The sequence below is a fragment of the Morone saxatilis genome, unplaced genomic scaffold (genome assembly GCF_004916995.1).
Source record: "Morone saxatilis isolate NCDOM2014 unplaced genomic scaffold, NCSU_SB_2.0 Contig7, whole genome shotgun sequence".
NCBI classification, from domain to species: Eukaryota; Metazoa; Chordata; class Actinopteri; family Moronidae; genus Morone; species Morone saxatilis.
The window spans coordinates 15,867,870-15,886,406 of record NW_023340246.1 but is presented as its reverse complement, the minus strand read 5'-3'; the positions used below and the strand labels follow the sequence as shown (position 1 = coordinate 15,886,406).

The window sequence follows — 18,537 nt, the reverse complement described above, 5'->3', positions numbered from 1 at the left end:
TGTTACGTTTGGCCCAGCTTTGAGTTCGCTTTTTTTTTTTTAAGGTTTCTTTCTTAAACCCTTTTATTCCTCTTTTGTTTTGTTTCTTGTTTCTTCACCTGTAACTGCTTTGATTTTTGTCCCCCTCTCTAACGAGGTCGTTTTCCAGAGCAAGTGTTTTCGTGCCCTTTTCTTCGTGTTGTTTTTATCAAATGCCCGCTTCCCGCACCGGGACACAAGCTGGCCTTTGTTTCTCCCCGAGAACAGCCTGATAAACCACTAATGCCGGCCGATGGTAGTGGCCAGACCAGTTTAAATAAACTACCCTGAAATCTGGAAAGGAAAACACACCGGGTTGCAGAGGAGGAAAGCAACATTGGGGGATGAAAACGGAGGGTCCGAGACGCGGACGAAGCTTTATGGAGAGGAAAAGAAAGATTTATAGCTGTGTCTTCCCCCTCTGTTGTTATGGGTAACAGTACGTCCCAGTTAAGCAACAAACGGGGATGCAGCTTTCGCGCATGCGCACACGATATGAAGAACAGTGATGCAATATTATATCTTTTGTGAACAGTATCATGAATCTTGAAAATGTTGTGCAGTAATTCAGCTTAGAATGGTAATAGGCGAATGGGCATATCTCAGTTTTGCAAATGGTAGTAGATTGATGAGACTGTACATGTAATGAAATCACAGCACAGTCAATTCTGATCTGTACAATTCTCCATTTGCCATGAGCTCATATCCGTGGCCACCTTCAGGAAACAGCTGTTGTTTAGAGAAAAGCTTAACTACAAAATGTGGTTGTTGTTTTTTCTATGAATCTGGTTATTTGATTAAATTCATTTGAGATGTCTAGTGATTTGTCAGTTTACAGTGTTGTTGAAACAGCTACATATGTCTTGTGATATGAAGTGAAATAGAGTATGCAGTCTGGAATGGAACAGCAGCTAATTCCAGTAAATCCAACAGTGAGATTATTTTTCATTGGATCCAAATAAGGAGTTTTAAAATCACCTGGTCTGTTATGTAACTTGTTTCCTTCTTCACTGCTAGACACTAGTTTCAAATAGGGATGCAGCTGTTGGAGAAAATTTCACCAGCAAAGCACATATATTTCTTCTCTCTTGGAAATAAAACACAGTGGAGTTTAGGCTTTGCTCATTGGGTGCAAGTTCTTAATTCAGCTTAGCCATGCATTTCTTTAGTCACCTGAAACAAGGGAAGCCAAATGCTGCAAATCAATGTGTACCCCATGGGCACAATCTGTCATCCAAGTGCCAAAAGCTGGCCAAGTTATGTGGCAGAAAATTAAAGATGTGACAATGAGAATATGCTGACTACAGGTTGAAAATCAAATGCAATTTTCATAGCTCAGGTTTGCATGATACTTATGAAACAACAGGATCAATGCTGTTTTATGGCGATGCAAGCACAGGATTGGATTACAAGCTATTTCCATCTTTAAAGCTGTAAGTTGTTCATCGCAGAGAATTGTACTCACAGGTTTAAAATAAAAAATCCTATTTATAAAACATATTTTTCTTCTTGCTTAAAACAAAAAAACAGTTCTAAAAGCAAGAGTTAAGAACAAAAGCATACATATCTTGTTTGTATTCTTTCAAACAAACTAATTAGTCTTGAATATCATTCTAGTCCATCTTTATTTCTTTCACTTTTCTTTTTCTTTTTAAATTCCAGATACCAACACAGATATGTACAAATCTTTAGTTGAATGTGAGCGAGCTTCCATGTAAGCCCATGCTTAATCAATTCAGACATTCACTCTGCACGATAAAATATATAGAAGAATGTAAAACATTGTGGTGTTTTTTGTGTTGACAGCTGGGAGCGTAGAAAACACAGCAGGAGGATGTATAAGAGTAGCACCAGTCAAGTCCTTGCCCAGAGTCACAAGGTAGTTTTCAAACGCTCCATCAATGCTTTGAAAGTTGTTGGAAGTTAGGTAACGCTCACAACAAATAGAAATGAACACGAATGACTAGCATACTAATCATTGTTCTGTTATGTCTCATCAGGGCAGATAAATATAAAAACAAATAAATTAATAAGGCAATGAAATGAGAGCATGAGAACATTGTTTCAAACAAAGTTAATATTAAATTCACCCTTTGATGAAGAAACAGTGGGTAACTTCTGAAACAGTTCTGGTAAGTGTGAGTGAGAATTTGATAAGTGAAACAAACATCATTGCCACTAATGATCATTATAACCCTGATGAAACATGAAGCATTATCACAGAGATATTGATTTACAAGACAGGACTATCTTGGTCAGGGAGAGAGAGGATAAATTAAGAATTGACTTCGTAGTGTGTTAAACTGTTAATACACTGATCAGCTCAAAAACTGTGGTAATACAAAGTGCATGCTCCTGTTGAAGAAAAATCATTCAAGTCCAGTTCAGGTTTGCTGTTAGGGTGTGCTGTTTAATAAAGGCCATGTCGGCATCCTGGTGAATGCTCTTACATACAACAGGAGCCAGTCTTGGGAGTAGCGTAAGTGGACCCCGAGCAAATGAAACAAGGTACTTTTATACATGGACCAATACATTAGACAGTATGTTATTTGTAGCCATTGATCAGGCAGTCACCAGACGTTACATGATTAACATCGGAGTCAGAGGGAAGTAATACAAAAGGTAGTGATCAGACCAAATGTAATGGAGACAAAGGGCAGGAAAGGTAGGTGTGGGGGTTTGATCAAGGGGGAAGGAGACAGTAGAAATACAAAGGGAAGAAGGGGTGGGTGTGGGGTTTGGTCAAGGGGACAGGAGACAATATGAATATACATTTGAGAATGAAAGGGACACAACCAGCAGGGGGGGAACCGGCTGCCACCTCTCATTTGGTTAGCAGGTATCTATGTAATTTTCCTCCTCAAGTTCCTTCCCTTGTTTCCTCCGCAGAGATTCCCTTACATCCCAGCTGGAGGTCAGTTTGACAAAGGCGGACTCTGAACAGCTGGCTCGCTCCATCGCTGAGGAGCAGTACTCCGACCTGGAGAAGGAGAAGATCATGAAGGAGCTGGAGATCAAAGACATGATGGCGAGACACAGGCAGGAGCTTAGCGACAAGGAGGCCACCATCAGCTCGGTTAGACCATTTTTGGTTGATTAAATCTAGGAAGTATATGTGGTTAAATTCCAACATACAGGTTGTGCGTGGGTTATTAAAAAGTACAATCCAATAATTAAAATTTTAAAATGTCTTAAATCTAAATAATTTTTCTGTCTAATCGACATGGAACCAATACAGATTTTTCTTCATATCCTTAGTACTTTTTTGCCTGTATGGATGTAAAATAAAATAAATTGCATTCATAATGGTAAAAAAAAGTCATAAATATAACGTGGTAAAAGCTGAAAAAACCCAAATATAGGACGTCTTTTTTGTTTAATTTGGAATTTAGTTTTTAATTGCAGTTTACATTCCTGTAGCAAACCGTAACTTCAACTTTTGTCATCTTTGTTACAGGTTTGACAACATTTTCTATCCTGTCAGCTACTTAAAGGAACCCTGTAGAACCGTCTTGTAAACAAACTTAAATTTTTAAGTATTTAGAAACCTGGATATGTTTTACATCCATGCTTGCAAGCTTGCACTCTTCTTTCTTGCCTTTTGTTGGCACGTTGCTGCCTTTCTTGGCACTATAGCGCCACCAACTGTCGATAAATGGAATTGCCTGATAATGCCAGCAGGAAAAGAGAAAGATGCAAACATTGCTTAATAGCCCTATTTAAGCATTAACAACCCGTGCCATAATTCGCATTTCAAATGTGCTATGAAAATGAAGTTTGCTTGCTTGTTCGTATGGATGAAACTAACCTCTACCCTCACACAGCTGGAGGAGTCCAATCGCACTCTGACAGTGGATGTGGCTAACCTGGCCAGCGAGAAGGAGGAACTCAACAACCACCTAAAAGAAATGCAGCAACGTGAGTGTCATTTTGAATTAATAAGTAACTTTAAAGGAATGACATTTGCCTCAGTCCTGGAATATGTGTTAAAAAGCTGTCTTACATATCCAGATGATTTATAGGGAAAAGGCTGTGAAAATGTCATGAGAAGCAGCCATCAGGGAACAAGCGTACTCTAGAACGGCAGGATATTGGTCTTCAAACTTGTGCTATAAGTCATGGATTACTTCTGTAAAACTTATGTTAAGTAAAAATCTATGAGGCCTGAATTAATATTCTTCTCTGCTATTTATACAGAGCTACAGAAAGCCAAGGAGGAGGAGAAGCAGATGAACTCAGTCAAACTGAGCTTTGAAAGACAGCTGCAGAATGAAAGGACACTAAAAATTCAGGTGTGTGTCTGGGCGCCTACACAGGTCTGGAAACCTGGAATATTTTCTATACTTTCATACTTTTCCCTTTTTTTTTTGCAGACGAATGTTATGTCACATCATTTGTTGTTAAAAATAATTTTCAGCTGCAGGCTTGTGTTGAACTCTGGTCAAAATCACTAAGATCTGAAACAAGTTATCAGCGTCTAGCGGCGTTGATAGTCCTGCAGGCTTCCCCTTCGTATTTACTGAAGTCAGATTTATCACAAATGGATCTCTGTAAAGCTGTGTATTATTCGCAGGCTATCAACAAGCTGGCTGAGGTGATGAACAGGAGAGAGACGATACGAGGAGGCCACAGAAGCATCGACACTGAGGTGCACAGGAAGGAGAAGGAGAACAGAAAGCTGCAGCTGGAGCTGAGAACGGAGAAGGAGAAACTCAACAGCACCATCATCAAATACCAGAGAGAGATGACGGAGATGCAGGCGGTCAGTATGCACACACACACCAGCATACCAACAATCAGTGTAACATGAATACTGTGTGTACTGATTATAACAGCGAGATCTAGCTGGAGATACTGTACATTACAAATGGATTTTGAATTATATTGAATATCTACTTGGAATTAATAAGCTTGTGAATTAATAGTCCTGCCTAAAGATCACATTTGAAACCCGCTCCAGGCGGAAAACTGTACAGAAAAACGGGATTAATGCATTAATGTAATGCATATAAATACATATTGCCAGGCAATTTAAATAGTTCCAATTAAAACATTGTTCCAATAAATTATAAATATTATTATTATTTAAATTTACTTAAGGATGCCAATTTATTTTTCTGGCTTTTGCTGTCGACCAATAGGAATTCTCCATGCCACTTCAATCCCACAATGTTTTATACAGACTTCACAGATTGCAGACAAACAATTGAACTGCAATTAAAACCCTGTTCGTGTCTGTTTATCAGCTGATAGCAGAAGAGAACCAGGTGCGCCTGGAGCTTCAGATGGCGTTGGACAGTAAAGACAGTGACATTGAGCAGCTTCGTTGCCAGCTCACCTCCCTGAGTGTCCACTCTCTGGACTCCACCAGTATCAGCAGTGGCAACGACCTGGACATGGTTGACGGATACCCAGGTAGACAAAGGAGACTTCCTCTCACACTCACCTTATAATATGGCACCAACATGTACATTCAGATGCAGTAAGCAAATACACTTTTGCATGTACTTCCTGCGTTCTTGTTTCTGTAATTTCTCTTCCTGGGGTTTCCATTGTTTTCACTTTGAGTCTCTTTGTCTTCCAGGCCAATTGTTTTTGACCTTTTTCCTCTTTATGCTTCTTCCTTTCCCCCCCTCATTTCACCTCAACTCCTCTCTTCGGGGTCTGGTGCAGTGCGCATTACTCACTCCCACACCTCAGAATCAATGTCCTTCACGTACCAGCGCACACACAAATCTGTCCGCATCGACACCCGACCCAATCTTCACTCGGCTCACACTCTCTTTGACTCTGACTCTGACTCTGAGGATGACGAAGAATATGAAGGGCAGGTGGAGCAGGGCCACCGTCCCCTGGCCCTCACCTACGAACAGCCCCCTGAGGCTGAACCCGCAGGTGACCCTGCATGGCGGTTCCAACCTGGGATGGGGATTAAAACTGCAATTGACATAACATTGCTTTATCATTTATCCATTAAATTATTTTCAGTGTTTTAAAATTTGAGGTAAATAGTTTTTCCTAAATTTGTGGAATTGAGAAAGAAATATCCTCAACCCTGGTTTAACCTTGCCAAGTGTCAGCTAATCCCTCTGCTCTGTTGACTGTTTCTGCTGTGCTTTAATCCTTTTTATTGTTCACTGGACACATGCACACTCACAGCTTGATGTTGCCCTGCTTTTTTCACATTTATTCCACTGCAAAAGATGTGGGGAAACATTTTTCCATGAGTGAAGTTTGTGTGTCGAGCTTTTACTGAGCTAAAAATAAAAAGCTTCCCATTTAAATACATTTTTTTTAACAATTCATTGTAATCCATTCGTTATAGTTTCCACTGAATAGTCTGTTGTTGAAGACAAAGTAGCAAGACTTCCTTCCACTTACCCTTTTTGTGGTTTAAGCGAGGAGTCATTTCCTCTCCGAGTGATGTTTAAGGAAAATGCCACCAAAGTTTCAAAATGCCAAGGTGTTCTTTTAAGTGGTTCACATGATTAAAGGCTGTCTTTGTGTTAACGTCTTCCTGTTTTTTCTCTGCAAACTAGACTCCAGGTTGGAGGGCTGGATTTCACTTCCTACTAAGAACACAAAGCGTTTCGGCTGGGACAAAAAAGTAATGTATCCAGCGTTATTTCTCATCTTATCTACAGATTTGTTTTCTTAGTAATCACCGTTGAGTCATTTCCCCATCTAACCGTTCTGCAATTGTTTCCCTTTCCTTTACAGTATATAGTTGTGAGCAGTAAGAAGATCCTGTTCTACAACAGCGAGCTGGACCGAGAGCAGGCCAACCCTTTCATGACCCTGGACATTGAGTGAGTCATATATCAAACTTTATGTTTTTTATTGAGCAGATATGTTTCACATACACTATATTTGTACATTCATTGCTCACTTCCATGTGGCATTGGAGTTGTTAGAGAACGAAGCAATAGGCGCATAGGTGATATCAAAATAAAATGACAAACAGAATTATCTAAATACAAAGACAAATAAAAATAACATAGAGTGAGTCATTTATGCATGGCCAAACATGTAATACCAAGAATTATTAATAATGGTAAAAATCTTTGCATGGATGAAAAGTTAAGGGATCACCAAAGTTGTTATAATTCATCCTGAAGGGGGACATGAATGTGTTTACCAAATTTTAGTTGTAATAACAATTTGATAGTTGTCGGGACATTTAATTTAGAAAAAAACCTCATAGTGGCGATGAAGGAAAACTTAGAGGATCAGTCTAGACTACAGCCATGCTCATGTGGATAAAAACTTAAATAAGAGCGAGTAAAAATTAGATCAAATGTACAATAAGAACAAACAACAGACTTCAACTAAAACTAAAGTCAGGATAAACTATATGATTAGAAAAGTTCTTTAAAAGAGGAAACTAACTCAACTAAGCATCTTTTTGACCCAAAGCTGCCCAATCACAGACATTTTGAGCCAATGTCTTTCAAGTTGTTCAAGTTTAGATACAATAAGTTAAATCTCTCTTTAACCAGAGCAGTACACTTACTGTATTACCTTTGATCTACACTGAACTCTTCCATGTCTTCCTCCTACAGTAAGCTGTTTCATGTCCGACCTGTCACTCATACTGACGTGTACCGTGCCGATCCCAAAGAAATTCCAAGGATATTCCAGGTAATGGACGAGAACCTTCTCAGTCAGCAGCCAGGTTTTCTCAGTTTAACTGTCTGCCTCAATAAATCTTTCCATTTCCTTCCTTTTCTATTCCCAGGTCCTCTATGCCAATGAAGGCGAGATTAAACGTGAACAGGAGGTTGTAGTGGAGCCCACGCCGCATGGTGATCGTCCCTCCTACATCAGCCACAAGGGCCACGAGTTCATCATCACTCTCTACCACTTCCCGTCCAGCTGCGAGGCCTGCACTCGGCCGCTGTGGCACGTTTTCAAGCCCCCACCAGCCCTTGAGTGCCGCCGTTGCCACACCAAGTGCCACAAAGACCACCTGGACAGAAAGGAGGAAGTTATTGTGCCCTGCAAGGGTCAGTATGCTCAGTCGAGAGTTAATATAGAACTTTACTTTTACCATGGGACCAGGTGTTTGGCCAGCATTAAGATGGAGTATGTATGTGTACACTGTCTAGTTAGCACCATTGATAGTTGTATTTGACACTGTGTCAGAGAGATGTTTAGATACGGTAGCCAGGTACAACACTACCACAATATACAAAGAAATACAGTAGTCTCAGCAAAAAAAAGTAAAAAGGTGTGAAAAGTGGCTGCTTTAGTGCCAGTTCTCCCCTATTATATTCCTCTGTAACTGAACTCACTTCACACAGACTTTGAGGCGATCAGGATTACCTCCAGATTTCATCTTTTAGAAGCAATCGGTCACACATCTGCAAGATTCCCCTGGACATTATGGGTATTAATTCTCTGTTCCCAGTCCAACTGTCATCTGCTGGGAAGTGCGGTGTGTGGTGGTTTTGGAAATAAAGACTTTGAAATTCAAGTCACCTGTGTGGTTCTGATTGATCAGCTGCAGTGACTTACTGTTTAAGTGAATCCAGCATTGAAACAGCAGGGAGGCTACACCTTACTCACAAATTGGAAATACAGTATCAGTGGGCTATTTTATGGCATCACATCATCGCACACGTCTTCCTATTTTTCTGGTCACTCAGTCGATGATGACTTTGATGATGGTTTGTCTGCTATGTTGGAAGATTACTTCCAGCCAGCAAACCGCAAGTTTCACAGAAAGTATCCTTTATCTGTTTCTAATCTATTTCAAATCTCTTTCTTCAACAGTGAACTATGACATGTCCACTGCCAAAGAGCTGCTTCTGCTGACCAACTCTCAGGAGGAGCAGCAGCGCTGGGTCAGTCACCTCCTCAAACGCATCCCGAGGAAACACCCGACAATGAGTCCTCCCTCTGCGGCACAGAACACCCCTCCTGAAGCAACGTCACGTTCCTCTCCACGAGTCTCTCCGCGACCTTCTCCAAGGGGTTCGCCTCGTATGTCGGCCCATCGCGGAGCAATCAAGATCCAGCCCAGCCGACAGCAGCAGTCATCAGGGAAGCCGAGGTGAGGACACACACACAAGTTTATTTCTGTGGTATTTTTTAACATGACTGCAGTATGTGTTTACATGAGATCTTCTGTCCATCTTGTTCTCAAGGTCAAACTCACTACGGCTAATATGTATGTTATTTTCAGATATTAAAAACAAAAATTGTTTATTCTTATCCGAATATTATATCAGTTATGTTGGTAAAAAAACAGCAATATCAAGAATTGTTTTTTGGGGGGATTTTATTTTGTTTGGGTTAAAATGTTATTTTAAGAAAACCATTCACACCACAGATGGTTATTTTAAAACTGTTTACTTCGAGACTCTGCTTTTAATCAGCAGCTCATTTGTGTTTTCTCCCAAATGTTCTCTTTATTTCCTATCATATTGCCTTTTCTGAGCTGTCAGTGTCACAAGAGAACTTAATTTACTGTAAACCGTAGTGATCGGTGTCCCTTTTTGCAGTATGAAACAAAAGTTTCAGTTCTTAAAATCTTAAAGTCTGAGCTAATCTTACAAAAAAATCAATGTATTTTTAAAAAACACTATCAAAACAACAAGACTCTTTAATTTACTGATGATCCTCAGTCGTGAAAGGGGCATAAAGCTGTGGCTGGCACAGGATGTTTCTCGTTAAACAGACTTCCTGAATCATTTGCATGTGCATAACGCTGTATGCAGCATTAATGCAGCATCAGTAGCCACCTAATTGAGCAGGAAATGGCACCAAACCATTATGGGAGTCACTAACTGTATCTGTCCTGTTTTCTGTGATTGATTAAGACACTCAGCTTTCAAAGTTTGCTCTCTCAGCCACAACCTAACTGGCTCTCATCCCTCAGCCCTGGCCCCATGCTCCGTATCATCCTCCACTGACCTCTGACCTCTTCACCTCTGACCCCACCATTCTAACGTCTCTCATGCTGGGAGACTGTAAGTAGCAGAGCTTGTTGCGCCTGTCCGCCCGCCTTGATGCTGTGCTGCTGTGTCCATTAACCGTCCCCTCATCCTAGCAAGCAGCATTCAGGAGCTCAATTAACTACTCACAGCTCTGTACTGCCCCCAGGTGAACTTGGCATGTATTGCCCCAGCAGTTTATGACACTCTAAAGGCTTTTGACCCCTCGGTGAACCTCATACGTACTGTTTCAGAATGCTTGAGTTTGGCCTGAAAGACTGGAGTTGGCCGTTGGATGATGACGATAATGATGATGATGATGATATGTTCTTCTGAAGGAAGTGAAAGAAAAGAGGGGGCACAGAGGGTAACTGGACCTCTGCATGTGTGTTTGCAGTTAGTAGAAGGCTCTTGTGTGGCCAGAAGCATGTTTTTGTGTGACTTCTACATTCAAATGGAAAACATAAAGTCCGTGTTTGAACCTCACTGATGTTACAATATTAGTTTGACAGTTTGGGAAATATACTTGATGAAAATACTTATTGTACAAAAAGCAGAATTAATAATATTTGGGAATATTCTTAGTCTCCGTGTTTCATGTAAAATATTAAAGCAGTAGTTTGTGATTTTGGGAAATACGCTTATTCACTTTCTTGCCCTGAGGAGATTAATACCAATCTCATACTAGTCCATTACATATGAAGCTACAGCCATCAGCCTGTTAGCTTAGCATAAACACTGGGAACAGCTAGCCTGGCTCCATACAAAGGTAACTAAAAGATCACCTCTGCAGCTCACTCAAACAAAGTGTTAAAAAAAAAAGTATTCTGCCAAGAAATAGTCAGACACTTTATCCCCCGTAAAACCAGAAGTTACTTTGTGATGGATTTAGTTTTATCAAAGCCAGGTTAGCTGTTTCCCCCTGTTACAAGTGCTAACCATCTACAGGCTGTAGCTTTATATTTATTCATATTTACTGTACCGTTCTCATCAAACTCTCAGCAAGAGAGCAAATAAGCGTATTTCCCAAAATGTGCTTTAATATTTTATTACTTACAAACATGCAGACCAAGATAATTCCCATATCTGACTGCTTTTTATGCATTTCACTCATGTATTGTGTGGATAGGTTCCTTGTGTAATATGTTTGGATTTTGTGTGGGTGTGCCTTTGAAGTCCAGCCATTCTGTTGGTAGCATCCCAGGTTTTCACATCATTTTCTTTCTCTCTCTCTCTCTCTCTCTTCACAGTTAACCCTGGCTGATCAAAGATGTGTATTTTCATCTTTGTGGATTAATGACCGCAGTCTGGACGCAGTGCCTACATGTGTTATTTTTTTCTGGGAAGTAGACTTAAAAAAAAAAAATGCAAATCATGGACACAAAATCACAGAAACTGGCTGTCGTCATGAGAACTGGGACTGTCTTTGTCATTTTAACAAGAGGAAAATGAGCAGTATTCATATTAGAGTGAGATTTCATCTGAAAACCTCAGCTCAACACTGGGTGATTAAAGCTGCCTTATTTTATAATCATCATGACAAAAACATGGACATTTTATTCCGTCAGATGGAGTGACTTACATGGATTTGTGTGGCATGGCATGTGTGTGAACATTTGTATATAGGTTTAAGAGGTCTGTCTTTGTATTGTAACACAGAAAGTGTAGCTCATAGTATATGATGATGTTTTATTTTTATGGATATCACCAGCACAATATAGTATATGCTTGTCCTGTAAATTAATACAGTTTTACTGAATAATTATGAGTCATGATTTGATCCATTACAATATAAGTCAGAATATTGGGAATTGAACAGACACGATGTGTTTTCTTCTTACCATTCATGACTAATTCAAATAAATTCTGTTACTCTGGAAAATGAATAATTCAGGATTTGTTTCAATATATTGTCGTTAATGATTTGGAGTGAAAGCAAGCTTAAAAAAGCATGACATACAGCATTCAGGCTTGTGGCCCTAATGATTCATTTTGTGCCTTGAGGCCTCATTTGAAAGCTTTCATTCTGGATCTCACACAAACAAATTCCCTTTCAGTATAACATGGATATGGATATTGCATCAAAAGCAGCAGACAGGTGGTGAATGAATATACACTGCAGAGATAGAATCAAGTTAGAGTTTTTCTGGGTTTTTGACAGGGGAAGGATTGGGGATAACTGGGGTTGGACTCTGTGGGCCTATGAGCACCTCTAAAGCTCACTAATTAACACGATATATGACATTTGTTTGTTTGTTTACCTGAATTTGGTATCAGTGAGATTTTAATTATCTTGTAGTGTACATTGTAGCAGAGGTCTCAAACTCAAATTGGTTAGGGCCACTGCTAGTATTATCATCTCATAGGAGGGCCACTTTAATGTTAAAGTACTACAAGAAAGTGCAATATAGATTATATGAAAATATTTACGTTACTAATATCATACTAAAAAAGGTAAACAGCTGTTTCTCTGCAGTTTTATATCATTATTTTATATAATTATTGTCCGTAGCCAAACAACAAATGAAGGTCCGAAACCTGCTCTCTTCTCATCACCCCCTTCAACACATTTGTGGTTATCTTTGTCCTTTGCTATTGTTTTTTGTGCCAAATAAAACATTTTTAAAACTAGAATTATGTTTTATTTAATTTGTATTGAAGGGGTAGCTTAAATTGATATGAAACAACTAGAATTACATTATATTTTTGATATCATGTTGTGGACCTGAGGGAGGGAGATGGAGGGCCGGACACTCCAGGCCAGCAGTTTGAGATCCCTGCTGTCTAGTCTGTGCTAGTATCACTAACAATGTCAAAAGATAAACAATACCAAAGAACACAATGAGCATACCGTACAGTCCTTACTGCATATCGCTGACTTTAATAACACAGATGTGTTGCATGGAACAGACTTGGAACACTGTAGTGATCCTTTAGAGGTGTTACATCTGACTACAGTGTATTTTAGGACACTTTGAACTACACCAGAATAGGTCCGTCTCTATCTTGCAAGTGCATGTGGAGTGAGTGGGCTTGACTGAAATAAATCTTTCAGAACAGCCTAAAGCCAACTGGCACTCATCATACATAATGTAATGGTTCATCATGTTGCCCATCTGCTAAAATCGTATTTCATACCGCAGGTCTAATCCATTCTCGCTATCAGCTGTGTGACTGTATGTTCTGGTTAAATAACCATGAAACCTGCTGTACCTGCCTGCTGCACCGACCTCAGGTGGCACGCAGCCTTCTCCTGCTGTTTCTCCTCCTCATCGAGAATAAACACTGATTCTGTTATCTCTAGTCTTTTAATTTACATTTCTAAAAAGGGTTGCCTTTCTTTCAGTGCTGGTAAGTACATTTTCCCAAATATTGTATATAAGTAGAATTTGAGTAGAATTAGAATCTGTAACCTCAGGATATTGTAGTTATCATACATGATGTAGCCTACTAATAGATGTTTTATCCAGCACATGGTTTAAATAGCTTAAACAATGTAACAGTCTGCACTAATGACTATTACATTGCTTCCCTTTTTATTCACTGTTATCGTGCTACTTATGCTCCTCTGTGTCTTTTATCAGGCTGGTTTGCTAACTGGGCCGGTAAGAGGGTTATTTTTCTTTATTTCTTTAACTGATGTTTTCAGCTAGAATAAATTACTGCAGCCTTACGTAACATGGACAAAGTGGCATCCGATTTATCCGCTCCATTATCTGATCTGTTTTACTCCATTAGAGCTGTAATGTAAATCACTTAATTTGCTTAAGGACTATAGTTAATTGTATATGAACTTCCATTGTATGCCACTGTGTACTGTACATCCACTCCACTTCATTTCAGAGAGAAACTCTACTTTATTTATCTAGGGTTAGGGTTAGGGTTAGTTACTTTGCTGAGTAAGATTTAACATACAAAATATATGAGCAGTTTATAAACCACCCAAAAATATAATAGTTAAATAGTTATAATTAGTTATAATAGTTAAAATTAGCTCCAACTCCCCAGTTTGCTTTGCGTAAAGAATACTATAATATATCATATATTTAATATATAATAATATAATATTTTGAGTACCTGTAATTATTTATTTATATTTACTTATTTACAGGACTGCTGTAATGGAGTATTTTTATGTTATTGTTATATCTACTTTTACATAATTAAAGGATTTGACTATTTTATCCACCACTGCTTGTGGTATCAATGTATTTTTGCTTTGGTTACATACAATAGAAACAATATAATAAATTGATACACATTTTACTCTTCAAATATGTTGGTAAGTAAATTAATTAACAAAAAATCAAGGTATAAGTTGAGGCCTTTACTAAACTTTTTAATGATAAGCTTGCTGCTTACTTCATATGATCACATTAACACATAGACTACAACATTGAATTTCAGAATCAGCCATTAGCAGAACTATAAGTCAATAAAACAACATAAACAAGTTTCCAGGTCTTGTACTTTACCCACAGGTTAGAGTCACACAGTCTGTTGCAACTGCCTATCTTTGACGAATGACTGTGCTGTGACGGGTCCTTGTTTACTCAATGGGTAATTATTAGATTGGGGGATTCTGCTCCCCAAATGACTCAGTAATTTGCTAGTGAACACTGCTGAATCTAATATAAAAGCAGTCTGGCTGATACTCATCCAACTATAAAACAACAGTAAGTTTATTTTGTTACTCATGTTAATGAATATGATGTGCATGAACTGGAAATGATTTGTGGTTTTATCAGATGTTTGAAGTTTTCTGATGTATATCTTCATTTCTAATTCAGTGTCCTCCCCCTTCTTGTGTCCTAGTAATGAAGTTCTGGTGTGCTCTTGCTTTGCTATGGATGGCTTATTTCTACCAGGGCACTCTGTCCTGCCCGGCACTTTGCAAATGCTACGACAATAGAGCTGAGGTGGTCTGTAATGAGGTCCCCCTGACAGAGTACCCCTCTGAGGGTCTCTCGAAGAACACCACAATGCTGACCATCCAGTTCACAAACATCACTTCCATCTCCGGGCAGCATCTAAACGCCACGCCCCTGCTGCAAGGACTCCACCTGTACAGCAACCACCTGCAAAGCCTTTCCTCTGATCTTCTCAGAGGCGTTCCTCTCCTCAACACTTTGGATCTCACACAAAACAAACTGTCTGCTCTGCCTGCGAATGTCTTCAGCCACGCCCCGCTCCTCAGCTTGGTGCTGAAGAATAATCAGATTGAAACGGCTGATGCTGAGTGGTTTCCCAATGACAGCAGCCTCAACTGGTTGGACCTATCTGGGAACCATTTAATGAAGATCCCAGCTGCTCTGCTTCAGAAGCTGCCCCACCTGGAGAATCTGGACCTTTCCAAAAACCGTCTGGAGAAGATTTCTAAAAATTCTCTCGACTTTATGACCAAACTTGAGAGGCTAAACCTGAAACACAACAAGCTAATCACCCTGGATGCATCTCTATTTCAGAACACCCATAACCTCACCTATTTGTTCCTCACTCGAAATAAGATCAATGAACTCCCCAAAAACCTTTTTCGGGAGCTCACTCAGCTCAAAATTTTGAGTCTTGATGACAACCAGCTGAGCCACATCCCTGACGGTTTGCTGGACCCTCTAAACTCCCTGGATGATGAGGGGCTTGACCTGACTGATAACCCCTGGCTATGTGATGGGTCTGTTGAGTACCTCTGGAGGTGGCTTCAGAAGAACAAGAAGAAGGTCTTCCTGCCAGAGAAAATCTTATGTGCAAGACCGCAGTCCCTGGCACAGCGCTCAGTGATGTCACTGACCGAAAGTGAACTAAGGTCTCAGTCTTAACATATCAAATATGGGTTATTATTTAATATGGTAATATACCCAGCTCAGCCTGTCAGAGCTGTCTTACTTTTCAATCAACATTCTCTTTTGTGTAATGCAAATATATAATTAAATATGATATGAGTAAAAAGAGCATTTAAGAGTCTTTCCTTGTACTTTATATGCAGATAAATGAAATAATGTGGGGTTTTTTTGTGACATTTTTATGATGACAGTTTGCTGTTTTCTGTTGAGATTTAAATGCAAAGATCAATACCATTGTGTTTCCAGTCTTTATGCTAAGCTTAACTAATCAGCTGCTGGCTTTAGTTCCATATTGAATCGACAGACATGAGAGTGGTATAAATCTTATCATATAACTCTCAGCAAGAAAGCAAATAAGGATATTTCTACAAATTATGAATTATTCCTTCCCAACAGATTGTATGGTCTTCAAAAGGAGCAATCCAAACACCACAAATATTTCATAGCGAAACTGAATGATTAAATCATATATATATATATATTATTAATTCAACTGCTGAAAATAACTTTTTTATAATAATATATTACACCATTACATAGAAATCTTCCTGCAGGAATAAAAAAAAAATATTGATTTGTGTGACGCAACATCTGTACTTTTATAAAGTACAGAAGAAAGCTGGTTTGTTTGCTGGGTTTTGTTTGCCTCTTGCAACATTTTGTCCTGACTGATGATTGCTGAGAACAAATATACTCAACACTGTAGAAAACCAGGTCCTCGATGAATCACAGAGGGAACTCTGCTGTGCCTTTCAGGTAGGATTATACATTTATGATCCGATGTTCCCATTGTAGTTACATTATTACATTTTCTTTATATTCTGTATGAATCTGTCTCTTTATATGTTTCATTTGTACAGTGCTTAAAAGATGAACTTGTGGATACTCCTGACTTTCACTGCACTGGCTGAATGCCTTCACCAAAAAAGAGGCGCCCACTCGTGCCCAGATCACTGCTCCTGTTCCTTTCCACCTTCAAGCGCAGAGGTGGTGTGCAGCCAAAACTCCCTTACACATTTCCCTGTAAATGGTTTACCCTCCAACACCACTCGACTGTCCATCCAATCCACCCTCCTCAGCAGTATTACAGCCAGTCATTTGAGTGTTGTGCCCCTTTTAAACAACCTCCAGCTGTACCACAACAACCTGTCAAGCCTTCCTTCAGATCTACTGAGGGACGTTCCTCATTTGGACACGTTGGATCTGACGGGTAATCAGCTGGTTCATCTTCCTCCAAATGTCTTCAGCTGTGCCTCACTTCATGGTCTTGTGCTGAAGAATAATCTGATTGAAAAAGCAGATGCTGAGTGGTTTCCTGACAACAGTAGCCTAACATGGCTGGACTTGTCTGGAAACCGTTTAACTGGTGTACCCGCTGCTTTGCTTCACAAGCTGCCCAACCTAGAGAGTCTAGACTTGAGTGACAACAATCTGCAAGAACTACAACCTGACGCCCTAAAGAACCTGCACCGCCTCGAGTCACTGAATCTCGCTGGTAACAAATTAAGCTCCCTGAATCCTACAATGTTCACCCACAACCTGAAACTATCCCAGCTGTTTTTTCAGGAGAATCAGCTCCAAGATCTACCAGCGACCCTCCTCCAGGGTCTCCAACATCTTGAGCTTCTGCTGCTAAATCAGAATCGGCTGCAGAATTTACCCTCAGGGATGCTGGAGAACAGAAAATCCTCTTTCCAGATGATCTTAACAGGAAACCCCTGGGTGTGTGATGAGAGGATAGAGTATCTGTGGAAGTGGCTCACTGTCCATCCTCAAAATGTTTTCTTTTTGGAGGAGGTGACATGTGCAGGGCCTGAAGCTCTTAAACATCGGCAAGTGGTCTCTTTAACTGGCAGTGAGCTCGGACTTCACAAGATTCAAAATTTGTGATGAAAAGTGGATCTTTTGCGTTTACTTTATACATTCCACTAAAATGTTATGTCAAATTATAAATCATTCACATATATTTTACTGTATCAAAGGGTAAAATAAAACTTCATGATTCATTCTTTTATCTAGCACTGCTCCCTTGTGATCTCTCCTTGATCTCTTCATTGCTTGGATGTTGTCCAGCCCACTGGGTGGCGTAAGATACTCAATAAATTTTCAAAGCAATGAACTGAACAGACAGTGCAGCCCATTTAAGAACCAGTTTACTCGGTAAATCCCATCCAAAAATGTGCTGCGAATCTTGATGCTAATATATTCTGATTGTATTGATTTTTTTAAAGAACTGTGAGGCACAAAATCTCAATGAAAATGGGCATTATTCAATGTATCGTCAAACCCAATTTTTGAATGATGTTTTAAAAAATAAAGAGCGTAAAAGATCATAATTCAAAAAAGCTGCAATTAAGAAAAGAAAATATCCTTCAGTGGTGTCACAGAATCGCCCCCCCACCCCCCACCCCCTTTCCTTGATGTGCTTATTAAGATTGTTACGGTGAATGCTTACTCCAGCAGATCTGTGTCACTTCTTGTTGGTTGCATCGCAGATTGCAACATTGTTTCAGTCGTGCCTTTTTGTTTTTAATGATGTTGAGCATGTGGGAGTGTGTGGGCAGTGCAATGGCTGAGTCTTGCAGATGACCTCTTCTGGATGTGTTTAAATATCTCCCTCTCTCTCTTTCTTTAAGTCTCCCTTCCTCATAGGGTATGTATGTGTGTATATCTTCTATATGCCCACACACGCCTGTCCTCCAGCCTTGATCACAGTGAGTGCACCCCAAATGTAAGTTATT

General features: G+C 39.7%; 3 protein-coding genes across 6 annotated transcripts in view; all 3 read left to right on the top strand.

The window, feature by feature from the left end:
• Window positions 1–12,584, top strand: part of LOC118340403 (rho-associated protein kinase 2-like) — a 35,311-nt gene extending 22,727 nt beyond the window's left edge. The window contains exons 22-34 of one of the 4 annotated variants that reach the window (XR_004797373.1): window positions 2,908–3,094; window positions 3,843–3,936; window positions 4,216–4,310; window positions 4,592–4,780; window positions 5,265–5,433; window positions 5,692–5,913; window positions 6,558–6,625; window positions 6,739–6,827; window positions 7,581–7,659; window positions 7,757–8,024; window positions 8,794–9,073; window positions 9,902–9,992; window positions 11,207–12,584. Coding sequence is in view for 3 of the 4 variants with exons in the window: in XM_035678341.1 (XP_035534234.1) it covers window positions 2,908–3,094; window positions 3,843–3,936; window positions 4,216–4,310; window positions 4,592–4,780; window positions 5,265–5,433; window positions 5,692–5,913; window positions 6,558–6,625; window positions 6,739–6,827; window positions 7,581–7,659; window positions 7,757–8,024; window positions 8,794–9,073; window positions 10,211–10,292 (1,822 nt within the window). In the remaining variant the exon portion in view is untranslated. Of the gene's footprint in view, window positions 1–2,907; window positions 3,095–3,842; window positions 3,937–4,215; window positions 4,311–4,591; window positions 4,781–5,264; window positions 5,434–5,691; window positions 5,914–6,557; window positions 6,626–6,738; window positions 6,828–7,580; window positions 7,660–7,756; window positions 8,025–8,793; window positions 9,074–9,901; window positions 9,993–10,210; window positions 10,324–11,206 lie in introns of all 4 variants that reach the window. The other 3 variants (XM_035678341.1, XM_035678343.1, XM_035678342.1) reach the window with 3 other exon arrangements.
• A 1,967-nt stretch (window positions 12,585–14,551) lies between these two features.
• Window positions 14,552–15,949, top strand: LOC118340402 (leucine-rich alpha-2-glycoprotein-like). Its single transcript, XM_035678339.1, has 2 exons — window positions 14,552–14,632; window positions 14,772–15,949. The coding sequence occupies exon 2, from the start codon at window positions 14,774–14,776 to the stop codon at window positions 15,770–15,772; it is 999 nt and encodes a 332-aa protein (XP_035534232.1). The 5' UTR covers window positions 14,552–14,632; window positions 14,772–14,773; the 3' UTR covers window positions 15,773–15,949.
• A 467-nt stretch (window positions 15,950–16,416) lies between these two features.
• On the top strand, window positions 16,417–17,747 carry LOC118340401 (leucine-rich alpha-2-glycoprotein-like). Its single transcript, XM_035678338.1, has 2 exons — window positions 16,417–16,552; window positions 16,657–17,747. Exon 2 carries the CDS (start codon window positions 16,667–16,669, stop codon window positions 17,684–17,686), a length of 1,020 nt encoding a protein of 339 aa, XP_035534231.1. The 5' UTR covers window positions 16,417–16,552; window positions 16,657–16,666; the 3' UTR covers window positions 17,687–17,747.
• Window positions 17,748–18,537: the final 790 nt, after the last annotated feature.

Coding starts and splice junctions, on each gene's coding strand:
- LOC118340402 (XM_035678339.1), top strand. CDS start 14,774: ATGAAGTTCTGGTGTGCTCTTGCTTTGCTATGGATGGCTTATTTCTAC.
- LOC118340401 (XM_035678338.1), top strand. CDS start 16,667: ATGAACTTGTGGATACTCCTGACTTTCACTGCACTGGCTGAATGCCTT.